Below are 15553 nucleotides of genomic sequence, written 5' to 3' on the forward strand. Positions count from 1 at the left end.
AAGTTGAGCAAAAGGGCCAGAGACTAAGTCATTGCAGGGCTGAGGTAATATGCTGACAGTAGAGAACGGAGTCCAGGGGGTTCATGGAGCTATTGATTATGTATGAGATGTAGGAGCACCTGGTACCACTAAGGGCATCTGTAAACTGAAAGGTGGAGTTCAGTGTGAACAGTGAGCCACCATTTCTCATGTTCAAGGGGACGACCGACTTGCTTCATGGTACGAAGCTTCGATGTAAACCAGGGGAGGTGAAAGAAACATGTCCAGTTTTTAGTGAGGCCAGAGAGTTGAAGGAGACAGACATAGCAGTGTTGAGGTGGCTGGTTGGTCATCTTCACAAGTAGCGGTGTTCCCGTCTTCTTTGTTAGATCTAAGTGGTTGGGCCTCCGACACGGCTGCCGATAACACCCCTGTAAGTTCTCCATAGTTGGGATAAACAGTCAGAGGATTGATGGCCTCTCCAGCTAACTCTTTAGGTTCAGCAGGTTGATGAGTAAAACATGTTGTCAATTCTGCTGTTATTTTTAGTCATTTTTGACGACCTTCAATTGTTGGTTCTTTCGTTTTTGAGCACCACGCTCATGTAATTATAAGAGATAGCCTCGTGAGAAATATTAAACTTGGCATTGATGGAGATAATTTATTCTCGTGATGGCACAAAATGTATGGGTAGATAAAACAAAAACTCAATTACTAAAATTACCAAGATTATAAATGGTACATGTGTACTTCCCTTAATGAGGCCCCCTAGTGGCATTGCCCTAGACTGCAACCTATGTAGCCAAATTAACACAGCAAAACACTGAAATTATTCCATGGCTTTAAAGTAGGAAACCTGTAAACAAAGCATCAACATTAATTCGTACCACTGCCCTCTTGCGTCTGGATTCCATATGCACGCTCGAGTAGTAATAGAAAATGAAATCATCCAAAGTGGACAGTAGACTTTGTGAAGCACATCCACTTAGAGCAGTGATTCCAAATCCTGGTCCTGGGAACCCAAAAGGGTGTGTTTTTGCAGTAGACCTGTTGAGATAAATGTAGTTTAAATAATGCTGATTTAATAACCATGTATTCTTATGTTTTTGTTTTATTAAATTGTATGCTGCAGCCAGGTTAGGGAAATATGATTGAATACAATAACCATAAAAAGTTTACATTACACTCAGCCACAGTCACTCAGACTTTACACCTGGCTCAGATAGAGAGACAGGATTAAAACCCCACAATTAACATACAAATGAAACTGCCTCCTATACAGCACAAAGAGACCTTCTGTCTCCAGCCCCCTGATGTTCTAGTCTAGGTTAGGACAATATAATGTAAATTACTGTAACCTGGTTACGATTTCACACCTGTATGCAAATAACCTGTTGATCAATGACCGAGAGTGAGAGCACGTCCTTCCTCATTGGATGGCGAAAACCAAGAGATTCGTCCAACAAGGATGGGTTTTACTCACGAGAGTGAAAAGTGACCGCCCCTGTGGCGGGAGTATTAAAACCAATGTTCGATCTTTATTCGGCGCGAATATTTTGTGGAAGCTTGAGGGTTGAGCAAATATTTGACCGCTGCAGTGTATTTCATGTATTTTGACTTATCAATTCATATTAATAAATCTTTGTGCTAAATTTCCATTTGGACCGGATCCTCGTCCTTCTTCAGAAATTCTGGTACACGTAAAATTCTTAACAGACCCCAATCTTTGTTCCAATTCCAAAAACAGATTCACTTTTTTATGTCTAATGGATTTGCATTACCACTAAGATGTATGGTTGTTTTGTGAGTTTACATGTTTGCAGCCGGTGTTAAGAACAAGGTTGCCACATACATTTGACAGTATACGGTCCAATCACCGACGAAATCTGGAAGACTCAACAAAAACCCGGCAAAACGCATTTTTTTCCTATACTGTACAACCCTATCAGTGTGTCTATCCCACTATTGGTCTCAGGAAACAATCCCACCTAGCAACACTGATTAAGAACCACCTGTTGAGAGCCTGTTGAGTTTCTAGCGTGTCGACGAGGGTATGTCTGCAGACCGAAAGTCGGGGGCATAACTTAATATGGGGGTTACTAAATTACGCCAATTTTCGGTTTCCATTGGTTTGGTGTTTTCGAATAAGTGCATGAAGTATGTCAATGACGACGATTTCGGTAAGTGCTTCCAAATGACAACCGCTAGCTATATATTTTGGGATAGTTAACGTGTTCAATAAGATGGCTTATCTACTATAATCTTTGAATCTGAGATTCGAAAAGCTTTCCAGAGACAGACAACACGACAACCCTTATAGCTACGTTTAAAGATAGCTAGCTACGCTACGAGGTAGGCTACTTATTATTTCTGCCATGATGTGGCGCATGGATTGCGATTAATACCTAAAACCTATCGGTAACCTACCGAAGCGTTCCAGCTTGCAGAGCAGCTGCAACTCGGCTTCAATCGAATCCTGGTTGAGGCGTATTGACAGTGCACGAGGCTCCAACAGAGGGTGGTGCAAAATGTACACGGCCCGGGGTTTGACAGGTGGATGCACCACACGAGGCTTAAGCCAGCTCTGGTCAATTACGGTACGTTATAACTAGCTAAAGATGGGTGATGCACCTGTCACTCTATGCAAGCCAGCAAGATCCATTTATTTTGTAGCTTCATATACACTGTTGTCATTATTTAGAAATGTACACAAAATAATAATTTGTCATAGCCATCGTCTATGCAGTGGTGTAAAAAATTGTATTTGGCTGTGTTCACCAGTTTTGTGAAGTTGCTAAGGATGAGCTAAATTACCTAAACAGAGTTCATAACTAACCAGTGACCTTAATTGATAATTTACATTCTTCCTTTTAATTGTATTGATCACTGGTTAGTTTTGAACTCCCAAAATTGTCTACAATTAAACCAAGATAATTGTGAGATTATTGGGTTTGGCAACAAAAATATAGTATTATTATTATTATATTATTAAAGAGCTGGATTCTCAGGCCCTTAAAACCAGGGATCAAGTGCATAATCTTGGTGTTCCTTCCTGGGAAGGTGTTCCGGTCCCGTCCCACCGGGAGGAGACCCCAGGGAAGACCTAGGACACGCTGGAGGGACTATGTCTCCCGGCTGGCCTGTGAACGCCTCGGTGTCCCCCCGGAAGAGCTGGAGGAAGTGTCTGGGGAGAGGGAAGTCTGGGCATCCCTGCTTAGACTGCTGCCCCCGCGACCCGGCCCCGGATAAGCGGAAGATGATGGATGGATGGATATTTTCTTATTGTACATTTTCTTATTATGATGTTTTCATTTGAGTATTTGTTTTGTTATTGTATTTTTATGTATGTTTTTTCTTTTTCTTTGTAAAGAACATTGAATTGTGCTATATAAATTAACTAGCTTGCTTTACCTGGTTGCTTAGATCTTAATTAGATACTTCCCTAAAGTGGAGAACACAGCCGAACCCAGTTGAGTGCTTTTACTTTGTACTTTGTACACCTCTACTTCTATGTGATTGTTGTGATCTTTCATTTCAGTATCATTGTTGAGCTGTGGGATGCTGTTGCCTGGGTAAATACCAACATGGGCCTCTTCTGAGACCAGGTACAAGTCCTCACCCTTGAATGATGAGGAAATGCAGGGTGCTGTGCAGATGTTCAGAGAGGCCTCAACTCTAGAAGAGGAACAATAAGCTCTCTCCCCATTCATGTTGTTGTTTGATAATTCTGAAGACACTGAAACATTCATGGATGAAATAGACAAAAGAGGACTTTTTGAGCTTCTCTGTTAATTATGTTTGTTGATGAGGATACCTATTTGCTGTCTTTAAACCATCAGCTAATGGTGGTTTCCACACAACAACAATTACAAGATCCAGAAAACACAATACAATTTGATGAGACAAAGAGACTAGGAACATCAGTTTTTTAGCAAAAGTAAACTGTACAGTGTTTTGGAAAGGTTCACCTGGCCATACAACATAATAGGATGAAGCCAAAGCCTACATAATCTGGCCAAAGCTGAATACACAGTACATAAAGAAACAGTTTAGTTTTGTCATTGTTGGAATGTAATGTTTAGAATATTTAATGGGGGTAATTAAATGTTTAATTGTCTAACTGGCATATCATTTAATTTTGTATTTTTAGGTTATGCTGTTTACTTTAAGATTTTGGGGCTATTTTAATTGACTTTCAATAATGTATGTTGTGCTCTTTTGGACCTGTTCTACTTGTAATTTATTTATTTTTTGAATCAACTTTTAGGATAAGGGTTAAATTAGACCTGAGAATCAATTCCAAGACATGTAACACTTTCATTCCTCCCAACAATTTTTTAAGTCCATAACTACATCATTACTCTAGAATAAAAAAATATATATTTCCAGGCACCCCTGGAAAAATGTGTTGTTCTGTAAACAGATGTTGACCTGACCTACATGATGCAATTTGAAACGTATCACCTTTCTGCAACAGGCTATAGAAAATTCCACACTTCCAGTTACCAATTTCAACTTTCTAGAAGATTGCTGTTAAATTGAACAGTGCAAGTCAGAGGAAGGAGAAACCATTACAATGATTTGTATGAAAACTGGTCAGACCTACACAGCAGAACCCACAGGTCCCAGCAAAGGACCTTCAGAACAGTTTAGCTGACACTGAAGTTGTTGCTCACAGGTCCACCGCACAATGTACCTTACACATTATGTTCACATTTGTCTAATATGTTGAATCTATGGAAAATACATAAATGGTAATCCTGTATAAACTTGTGCAAAAGGGAGGCCTGTTTCACTTTTTAAATGTATAGCTCAGATCAACTATATTATAACTGCAATAAGCAGCATTCTCAACCATCAACCTCCTATTGATGGCCTACTGTATCACATACAACCAAGCAATGGCTACTCAAAGAAAAACTGACGATGGCAGGCATAGTGAGTATGACTGTGCATGTGTACACTCACCTAAAGGATTATTAGGAACACCATACTAATACTGTGTTTGACCCCCTTTTGCCTTCAGAACTGCCTTAATTCTACGTGGCATTGATTCAACAAGGTGCTGAAAGCATTCTTTAGAAATGTTGGCCCATATTGATAGGATAGCATCTTGCAGTTGATGGAGATTGGTGGGATGCACATCCAGGGCACGAAGCTCCCGTTCCACCTATTGGGTTGAGATCTGGTGACTGTGGGGGCCATTTCAGTACAGTGAACTCATTGTCATGTTCAAGAAACCAATTTGAAATGATTTGAGCTTTGTGACATGGTGCATTATCCTGCTGGAAGTAGCCATCAGAGGATGGGTACATGGTGGTCATAAAGGGATGGACATGGTCAGAAACAATGTTCAGGTAGGCCGTGGCATTTAAACGATGCCCAATTGGCACTAAGGGGCCTAAAGTGTGCCAAGAAAACATCCCCCACACCATTACACCACCACCACCAGCCTGCTCAGTGGTAACAAGGCATGATGGATCCATGTTCTCATTTTGTTTAAGCCAAATTCTGACTCTGCCATCTGAATGTCTCAACAGAAATCGAGACTCATCAGACCAGGCAACATTCTTCCAGTCTTCAACTGTCCAATTTTGGTGAGCTCGTGCAAATTGTAGCCTCTTTTTCCTATTTGTAGTGGAGATGAGTGGTACCCGCTGGGGTCTTCTGCTGTTGTAGCCCATCCGCCTCAAGGTTGTGCGTGTTGTGGCTTCACAAATGCTTTGCTGCATACCTCGGTTGTAACAAGTGGTTATTTCAGTCAAAGTTGTTCTTCTATCAGCTTGAATTAGTCGGCCCATTCTCCTCTGACCTCTAGCATCAACAAGGCATTTTCGCCCACAGGACTGTTGCATACTGGATGTTTTTCCCTTTTCACACCATTCTTTGTAAACCCTAGAAATGGTTGTGCGTGAAAATCCCAGTAACTGAGCAGATTGTGAAATACTCAGACCGGCCCGTCTGGCACCAACAACCATGCCACGCTCAAAATTGCTTAAATCACCTTTCTTTCCCATTCTGACATAGTTCAGGAGATTGTCTTGACCAGGACCACACCCCTAAATGCATTGAAGCAACTGCCATGTGATTGGTTGATTAGATAATTGCATTAATGAGAAATTGAACAGGTGTTCCTAATAATCCTTTAGGTGAGTGTATATATGCATATGTATGTATTATAACTGCCCTCCGCAGCTTTCTAAACCAACAGTGACTCATTCTTGACTGTAACCAAAACACTTACAACTTTTTTTAGAGGCACTTCAGTCATTAAATTAATATATTTCAGTTGTATATTATCAAACTATTTTAATTCAGAAAAAAAATACAATTAAATGTTATTGGAAAATACCATTTTATTTTACATAATTGGTACAAGCGTAATCAGACTAGAGCGCTTTTGCAACATGTAGTCAAAGCAAATAATTTTATTTTTTCTATTTCAGTGCTTGAACCGCTTGAACCTAGTGTTATATCTTGAGAAATTATATTGAATGAAATCACATGGACTCTGAGATAAAGTTGTAATTTTAGCTTACTCATCCTCCTCCATTAGTACACTCAACGTAATGACATCAAACCCATAAATGACACCTAACGTTGAAACGTGTGTCAAACCAGGATGTCCCCAAACTGACCAGTGGCGAACATCAGTGGGTGTAAATTAATATTCAGGAACCCCAATTTAAACTGACCAATGGTGACCATCAGTGGGTGTAAATTAATATTCAGGAACCCCAATTTAAACTGACCAATGGTGACCATCAGTGGGCGGAACTTAATATTCAGGAACCCCCATATTAAGTAACACCCCCAACTAGCAGTCTGCAGATATACCTTATTGAGCGTATTTAGTGACAACCCGGATTGCAGCTACTGCGATATTGAGATGGGGATTCCGCGACTTTGGTAAACCGGGTCTTGTGTGTCAGTTCAAGTATTTGATACACGGCCGATTTTGCAGGTTTTCCCACTTACAAAGCATGTAGAAGTCACATTTTTATCATAGGTACTCTTCATCTGTGAGTGACGGAATCTAAAACAAAAATCCAGAAAATCACGTTGTATGATGTTTTTGTAATTAATTTGCATTTTATTGCATGAAATAAGTATTTGATACATCAGAAAAGCAGAACTTAATATTTGTTACAGAAACCTTTGTTTGCAATTACAGTGATCATACGTTTCCTGTAGTTCTTGACCAGGTTTGCAGACAGTGCAGCAGGGATTTTGGCCCACTCCTCTATACAGACCTTCTCCAGATCCTTCAGGTTTCGGGGCTGTCGCTGGGCAATAAGGAATTTCAGCTCCCTCCAAAGATTTTCTATTGGGTTCAGGTCTGGAGACTGGCTGGGCCACTCCAGGACCTTGAGATGCTTCTTACGGAGCCACTCCTTAGTTTCCCTGGCTGTGCGTTTCAGGTCGTTTGTCATGCTGGAAGACCCAGCCACGACCCATCTTCAATGCTCTTACTGAGGGAAGGAGGTTGTTGGCCACGATCTCGCGATACATGTCCTGTCCCCTTTGCAGAAAATCATCCCAAAAGAATGTTTCCACCTCCATGCTTCACGGTTGGGATGGTGTTCTTGGAGTTGTACTCATCCTTCTTCTTCCAAACACGGCGAGTGGAGTTTAGACCAAAAAGCTCTATTTTTGTCTCATCAGACCACATGACCTTCTCCCATTCCTACTCTGGATCATCCAGATGGTCATTGGCAAACTTCAGATGGGCCTGGACATGCGCTGGCTTGAGCAGGGGGACCTTGCGTGCGCTGCAGGATTTTAATCCATGACGGCATAGTGTGTTACTAATGGTTTTCTTTGAGACTGTGGTCCCAGCTTTCTTCAGGTCATTGACCAGGTCCTGCCGTGTAGTTCTGGGCTGATCCCTCACCTTTTTCATGATCATTGATGCCCCACAAGGTGAGATCTTGCATGGAGTCCCAGACCAATGGAGACTGATCATCATCATCTTGAACTTCTTCCATTTTCTAATAATTGTTGTCTTCTCACCAAGCGGCTTGCCTATTGTCCTGTAGCCCATCCCAGCCTTGTGCAGGTCTACAATTTTATCACTGATGTCCTTACACAGCTCTCTGATCTTGGCCATTGTGGAGAGGTTGGAGTTTGTTTGATTATGTGGACAGGTGTCTTTTATACAGGTAACGAGTTCAAACAGGTGCAGTTAAAACAGGTAAGGAGTGGAGAATAGGAGGGCTTCTTAAAGAAAAACTAAAAGTTCTGTGAGAGCTGGAATTCTTACTGGTTGGTAGATGATCAAATACTTATGTCATGCAATAAAATGCAGATAAATTATTATAAAATCATACAATGTGATTTTCTGGATTTTTGTTTTAGATTCCGTCTCTCACAGTTGAAGTGTACCTATGATAAAAATTTGACTTCTACATGCTTTGTAGGTACGAAAACCTGCAAAATCAGCAATGTATCAAATACTTGTTCTCTCCACTGTACATCGTTTGACATTGCATACTTTTCCTATCAGTTAAGTATTCTAAATAGTCTCGCTATAGCCTAGTCAGAACACTGAATGTGTTTATTGGCACGAAAAACATGTCACTATCTTTATACCCAGAACTCACGACTACTGATCCAGAGATGGACCCTATACACGCCAACTGGGAGGAAGTACACTATAACTCTGAGGTAAGACTGTAGCCAAGATAAACCAGTCATTGAATGTTACCAATATGATTGGCATGTTGACTGGTTATGGATCTAATGGATAAATCTTCATTGCAGAGAAATATCATGAGACAATTTATGATCCTGCAACAAGAACAGGAGGTTCCTGTGTTCCTCACCATGAAGCACTTCACCAATTGGCTCATGACAAAGTGGAAGTTCATGGATGAGTGAGTCAAGCTTTAAATATGATCTGCAACTAAGCAATCTTTCAGTTGTTTATTATAAAGACAATTTACACATCAGTAAAATTAGGAGGTGTATCTGTATTCTGTAACTTTGTTAGGTCAATATGATAGGTTGATTTGATAGACAAATAGATATGAGTCAGACAAGAGTCTTATTATGTTTTCATATTCACCTGAAGGTATCAGGGATTGATCACAGAGAGGACAGAGTGGAGGGAGCTCTTATTCTCTGAGTTGGTAAGGGCACAAGTAAAGGCAGTGTAACAGGACAGTGGTTGTCATCTCACGGACTCAGGACCCAGAGTATTAATGGTTTTCATTCTAACCCTCTAATGAAGGACTCTGAGTGACTACAATGAATGAGCAGTTAGAAAATATACCCAGCAATACAATTGGGCCTCAGGCCCAGAGTTGAAAACCACTGCTTTAGGACAAATGCACTAGGATAGACCCACCCCCTGAAAGCGAAACCCATTCATTTGTTCCCATGTTAGAAAAATGCTTTTAACCACTTGAGTTCACTGTTGAATCCAAAGACTTAACTAAGATGATGCTTTTATGCACTGATCTGGCAATCAAAGAGGCTTGAACAGTATGACTGTATGAGAGCTAGACACAAAGCACTGTCTGTCTTTGCGGTTTGGCAGAAAGGTACTACTACATTATAATTATTCTTGCTATTATCTAATCCAGATATACCAGAGAGGACCTTATTGATTTCATTTCCATTCTTTTTGCTCTTCTTTGAATGTGACCACAGAGGGGCTTAAAATTATGCTGGAGAAGGTCCAACTAGCCGCAGATCTGGAGGTCAAGTTGATCTTGGCCACCTTCCCTAGTAATCTGCCTTACCAGTCAAAGGAGGGGCCTACAACGTTTACTGAAATTGCTGGAGCTTTCAGTCCAGAGATTGTTTACTCCACCTTGAGTAACATCCTCCAGGACCCTGAGGCAGAAGATGGGTTGGTCAGACACCAGATGTCAGCCATCAGGGAGGTAGCCAAGCCGGTGGAGGAGACAGCTGCCACAATCTTTACAGAAGTGCCACTGTCCATTCTTGGCACCATGCCCTTTAAAGTAGCTGTGGACATAGTGGACACTGTGTCAAACAAGCTTGAAGAGGGAGTGAGAACCTTCGACCTTCTGGGGTTCGACAGCACGTTGTTGGATTCCAAGGCTACTGTTCTTGATGCCCAGATGGACATTCAAGCAAATATCCAAATGAGTAACCTTCCTGTGAACCCGAAGCAGCTTGAGGTGTGTTGAGAAAAAGGGCAGAGTACAGGAGGTGAGCCGAGGGTTTCGGGAGCAACAGCCGACGACGGAGACGGATCAACAATCTACACCAGGACATGAGATGGATGACGTACAACTACCCCTCTCCCCCTTGGTGTTTGTGTATGAACCGAATGACCCCAGTACAACAGAAAACTTTCAACAGCTCTGTGAAGAAATGGGGAGGGCCTACATCGACCCCAACTAAGGACTATGGGAGGGGTGGTAAAGTCTGGGGTCATGTGATTGTGATAAACCAATAATTATACAATGTTGTATAATATGTATATCATTCATACATGAGGTAAACCAATCATTCTAAGGTTACATAAATTGTATGGTTACATAAAGGGCATGATTAAAAAACATTATAAAAGGGCCTGGAGGGTCTGAAAACGGCACGCTTTTTTGCTGTTGGAGCGAAGACTCGAGAAGAGTTGATCTGACTCTTGGTTATTGGACCCTTCCGGAACCCAGCACTGTCTGTACTAGTGATTGACTAAATAAAGGTAGGAACTTGTAAGAGCTCTGTCTCCTCTTGGTCTGTTTGTGTGGTTGTCAAATGTTTGATCATAAGAGCCGCAGCCCTGTTTTTACTATAGATAGTAGTCTGTAAGATTCTGCGTTCTCCATAAATCAACCTTAGACCTTGAGACGATATCAGTTCCCCGTCCAGGTCCCTTGCAGGCAACTGAGAGAAAGGGATAGATGCGATCGTCGGTGAGAGTGTGTTTGGTACTGGTCTGCTCCAAGGTTGGGTAAAAACTACATTAATTCCTTGAGGTGTTTGTTCTGGGTTTAATAAGGTAAGTAATTGTAATTTTGATAGAGTATTTTAGGGCAAAAGAAGTGGGTTGATTCAGGATTTGTTCCTGAGAAGTAGTATGATCCTTGATTCCCCGCCATAAAAAAGATCTGACCTCTGGCCCCTTTTGAGCAGGGAATGCCTGGACGGACAGAGGATCAGCATTAGTTAGATAAGATTTTTCAAAAAGGGTTTGTGAGTTATAGCTGGGAAATACCCACGCCTTGGAGAAAACCAGAAAAAAAATTTTAAGGACCATAAGGGGACCTAAAGGCTATATAAAGCCAACGCAAGTACGATAGGGTCCACTCTCAGTACCTCAGGCTCGGTGAGTGAACCGGTTCTAAATAAGCACAATTATAAATATTCTTGAGCGTTAGGAACCGCCGGGTGGCAACATAAAAAGTTCCTCTGTCGGAGGATTGATCGATAGGACGGTTCCAGATCTAGGACTCGTGTCATAAGCCAGGGTGGAAGTTAACTGACCTTGCAGTGGGTTACGCCTTACGCTACATTCCAGTGCCTGGTAAACTGAGTTTGGTGTAATCCCTCCAAAGACTTAAAATCTAACTAAAAAGATCCTAGGGCAAGTGTGAAATAACCAAAGACGCTTGGCGCCGTCACCCGATTAAAACGGAGGTCTGATAAATAACAGGAGGTAAGTTGATCGGGTGATCCCAGAGGTAAAGGCCACAAAAGTTGCCGGCTATAACAATTAGCTTGATCCTTTCCCAAGTCCATTGCTCATGCCAAGTAATGCAAGCTTCTGCCAGCAACGTGGGTAAAGCTCTTAGGGTCTTGCCGTGGGTCAGCGTGACGGAGCAGCAGGAATTCGGGAACATCCTACTCCAGTATTCCGATGCCTCCAATGTCATTGCCGACATTCTCTTCAGTCAGACGTTTATCAGAAGCTAAAAAGTACAATGAAATGTCAATAGCTTAATAGTGAAATAAATAAAACTGCCATGTAATTTCATAAAGGTTTTTTACCTGATTGTAGAGCCAGCTCCTCGACCTTCTCTTCAGTCAGCCGCTTGATCTTCTCCAAATGTTCTGAAAGTAAAGACCGACAGTTAATTATTCAGTCCTAAATATCTGGTTATTTTACAATCGGAACTCAAATCGCAGTGTCCGCCAAAATGTTCATTCTTACCTTCTTGTGCAGAGCTTCCTCCTACTTCTGCCTTCTTGACTTGAAAAATAAATTGAAATGGACAATTAAAATTGGAAGCAACATGCTTTAATAACAAGCATCTGGGTTAAGTGAATGAACCCACACAGCAATCCTCTACATGGTGGCGTGGAATATCTCGCTGGAACGATTTTCACTCCTCTGGCATACACACGTCCGGTCTCTCACGTATCTAGGAAAAGTTTAGGTTTTGTAAGCATTTACCCAGCAAAACATTTTCATTCCAAGTTTCAAATTGTTATTACGTTTTCAAATTCACCTGCATGCTTTACGAGCTTATAAGGGACATTAATCGAATGTTAATATAATGTTGCAAACAGTCCTTGTTTAATACAAAACCGTCATTACGTTCATACTCAGTAACCTAAAAACACTTAACGCTAGTTAATTATAATATCGCAGAACAGAACTCACCGCTATGTAGGTGACTCGGCGTTCAGTAATTTTCAGTCTGATGACCAAAAAAATACTTGATCTTCGTTTGTTTCGGGGTTTCATCAAATTGTAGTAAAACAATGTCATAATCCACATGTTGTATTGTCCAATTCAGAGCATACAGCTTATATGTTATACACTTTGAACAAGAATTGTTTCTGTACGAAAGAACCAAGTCACAAAGTGATCCTACTAGTTTCAAGGTACTATCAGTGTTCTCCTGACAGCGTTGCCTAAATATAGTGTCCTTGTTTTTACAGTTTATTGATTAATTTAGGTGGTAGCTAGCAAGCTTACCTAACGCTTCTGTGGCGAACAATATATTTGTATCCAGTACGCATGCATCGTCGTAAGAGTTTGGAAGGAAATATGCTGCGGGATCATCTCAGTAAAGTCGATTGTCACTTGTGGGGGTCCTCCGCCGGTCTGAAACTTTCCCCGTCTTTCTTCTGCCGCATCTTTTGTGGTTTTGCCTTTAAGTTTTTCCAGCAGGCTTTAAATTGAGACCTGTCCCTCTTCTCCTTAATGCCAGTTGAGCAATTAATTTGCTCAGCTAACAACAGCCAGGTCTCGTCCTTCTTGTCCACTGAATTGCTATCAGTTCGCTTGTCCTCAATTAATGTGCCAAACTCTTCCATTAGCTTAGTTAGCAATATCTTTTCAAATGCCGAAAAATGGGAACTCCTTTGCCTTGCCATATTGTATAAATCTACTGAAAGTCTAGTTGGTCAGCAGTGATAACAGTAATAATAACGGCGTTTATTTGAAAAAGTAGCAGTTGAAGCTACAAACGCCATTCAAACATTATAACTTGGGGGGCCCCCAAGTGGTGAAGTGATATAAGTCACTACCTTGCATTACAGCTGTGTCATTGCTGTCAGTTCAAATTCATAGATGTATATTTACAATGTTTACAAACACAGAAGTTAAAGAAGCTTGTTTTTTATGAGGGATATTTTAAGATTAACAATAGATGAGACGAAGGATGAATATATTTGAAGAAAAAGGATAATCTTTCCGGGTGCCTTCAGGAATGAGGCTCTCAACCTCCTTAAAGAGTACAGTAAAACTAGCAGCAATATTGGTGGTGGAATTGAAATTATAGATATGGCAAGTTTGGCAATAATAATGTATGTAAACTAACAATTTATATAAACTATGTAATGTCTCATAGCAAGCTAACTGTAGCACTCCCTTTTCTCTGCATAAGAAAACTCCCGTATATCTAACTAAAGTATTTTCTTGGCTGGTGTCGTCTCGGTGCTAGCTGTGAGTGAGGTGAAAATAGTCCAACTTACTAGTAGACTGCCAGCTATCAAACAAAACGTGAGGTAGCAAGCGAATATACATTTTGCAACTATTGTTCATATATATCGTTAGCTAACTACTCCATGGTAGCCGGTTTTAGAAAAAACACTCTGATAATCTAAATATCTACCTCATGCATACGTGACGGGAGGTAATTAGCTAGAGATAATGTCAGCTAGATAACCAAACTTTCCTGAGCCAGAAATCATAGTTGCTAGCAGCAACGGTAGCCTCTACTCCACTACTGTAACCAGACCTATCGGTAACTACCTCAAAGCAAAGTGCCTGCATGTGGTCCTAAACATAGATAATAGAACAGCTTTATGTCTATAGTCCTAAAGTCAGTTAATTAATGTTCAGACGGTATATTCATGAGATTGATCATAACAATTGGGGGGTTAGCAGCAGTGTTTTCAGTCTGGCTCTTTGAAACATATACCTATGAAATCAATAGGTTCCTATAGATACAAATATCAGAAATTATAAAAATATACCCTGCCTGTAGGAAATATTCAGACATTCTAAATTGTTCGGTGTAAAATTTTTTTCAATTTATTGAAAACACACTATTATTCAGAACCTTTTGTATTCAGACCCACCTTCAGCAGGAATAGCAACTTTAAGTCTTGTGTATGCCTCGACCAGCGTTGCACACCTGGATTTGGCCTCATTAATGACATTTTATTTGTGTGACTGACATGAGAGAAATATAAACATACATCACCCTGAATGGCTGATAGGATGGTCTAGACCAAGATGACCACTCATTGGTCTGTACAATCAGAACTTTTGCGTTATCAAATTCCATCCTACATTGTCATCTCAGGATTTTATTCTCAGCAGCTCTTACACAAAAAGGCACTCATAATTTTCACAAGTTCTATGTTACTTTAACTTTGTGTGAAAATAAAAAATAGAAATGCTGTTTTTGACTTTGCCAATCCTTAAATAGGTATTCCCCATCTGGGGGGTGGTCTTGAGCCACAAGGGCTACTTTGCCACAATAATGCAAAACCTTGCTAAAGTGACAAGTGTACCTTCCAGTGACATTTGACATAAGCAAAAACATAAGGCAAACATATACACATATACTGTATTTCATCCACCGTTTCCTCCCCAAAGCCATCATGACAGGTAGTCCTGTAGCAGGGTGGCACATTGCCCTGGATGATGGTGGCTTGAGATGTTTAACAGCGTTGGTCTTCGTCAACAGCTTGTCACAAAAGGTGGTGCAGTGATGTGTTGATTGAACAAGGAACCAGGTGCAGGCAGGTGTAGTCGGTGTGGAGACTTTAATAGACAAGAAATAAACAAACACCGAGCACAAACACACAAAAGCAAAGGGCTGACTAAAGCAGCAAAAACGACAATATGAAATAGCACAAGTACTTACAACTACGGCAACATACACGACACCCAAACATGACAAGAACAATGAGCCACAATGTGGGGAGCAGAGGGGAAACATATATACACATACAAACGATACAAATTGGGACCTGGTGTGAAGGATTGAAAACATGTGACAGTCCGGGATGTGTTTGTGAGGTATGGGAACTGAGAAACTATGGCACGGTGGCGCAGCTGCTCACCGCACCATGACAATACCGCCCCCCAAAGGCCCGGCCACCGGACGGGCCAAGACGAACCCCAGCCCAAGGGAGG

At 41.1% G+C, this 15553-nt stretch overlaps 1 protein-coding gene and 1 long non-coding RNA gene across 2 annotated transcripts; one reads left to right on the forward strand and one right to left on the reverse strand.

Moving 5' to 3' along the window:
- Positions 1-8481: 8481 nt before the first annotated feature.
- On the forward strand, positions 8482-10673 carry LOC117594900. The gene is made up of 5 exons (XM_034294425.1): positions 8482-8646; positions 8743-8855; positions 9053-9110; positions 9455-9524; positions 9634-10673. Exons 1-5 carry the CDS (start codon positions 8554-8556, stop codon positions 10137-10139), a joined length of 840 nt encoding a protein of 279 aa, XP_034150316.1. The 5' UTR covers positions 8482-8553; the 3' UTR covers positions 10140-10673.
- Positions 10674-12106: 1433 nt separating this feature from the next.
- LOC109616075 lies at positions 12107-12595 on the reverse strand. The gene is made up of 3 exons (XR_002197139.2): positions 12560-12595; positions 12231-12317; positions 12107-12145 (listed from the first exon to the last, which is right to left on the reverse strand). It is a non-coding gene; the product is annotated as an uncharacterized LOC109616075 (long non-coding RNA).
- Between the last annotated feature and the right edge of the window lie 2958 nt (positions 12596-15553).

The sequence above is a fragment of the Esox lucius genome, chromosome 9 (genome assembly GCF_011004845.1).
Source record: "Esox lucius isolate fEsoLuc1 chromosome 9, fEsoLuc1.pri, whole genome shotgun sequence".
Lineage (NCBI taxonomy): Eukaryota > Metazoa > Chordata > Actinopteri > Esociformes > Esocidae > Esox > Esox lucius.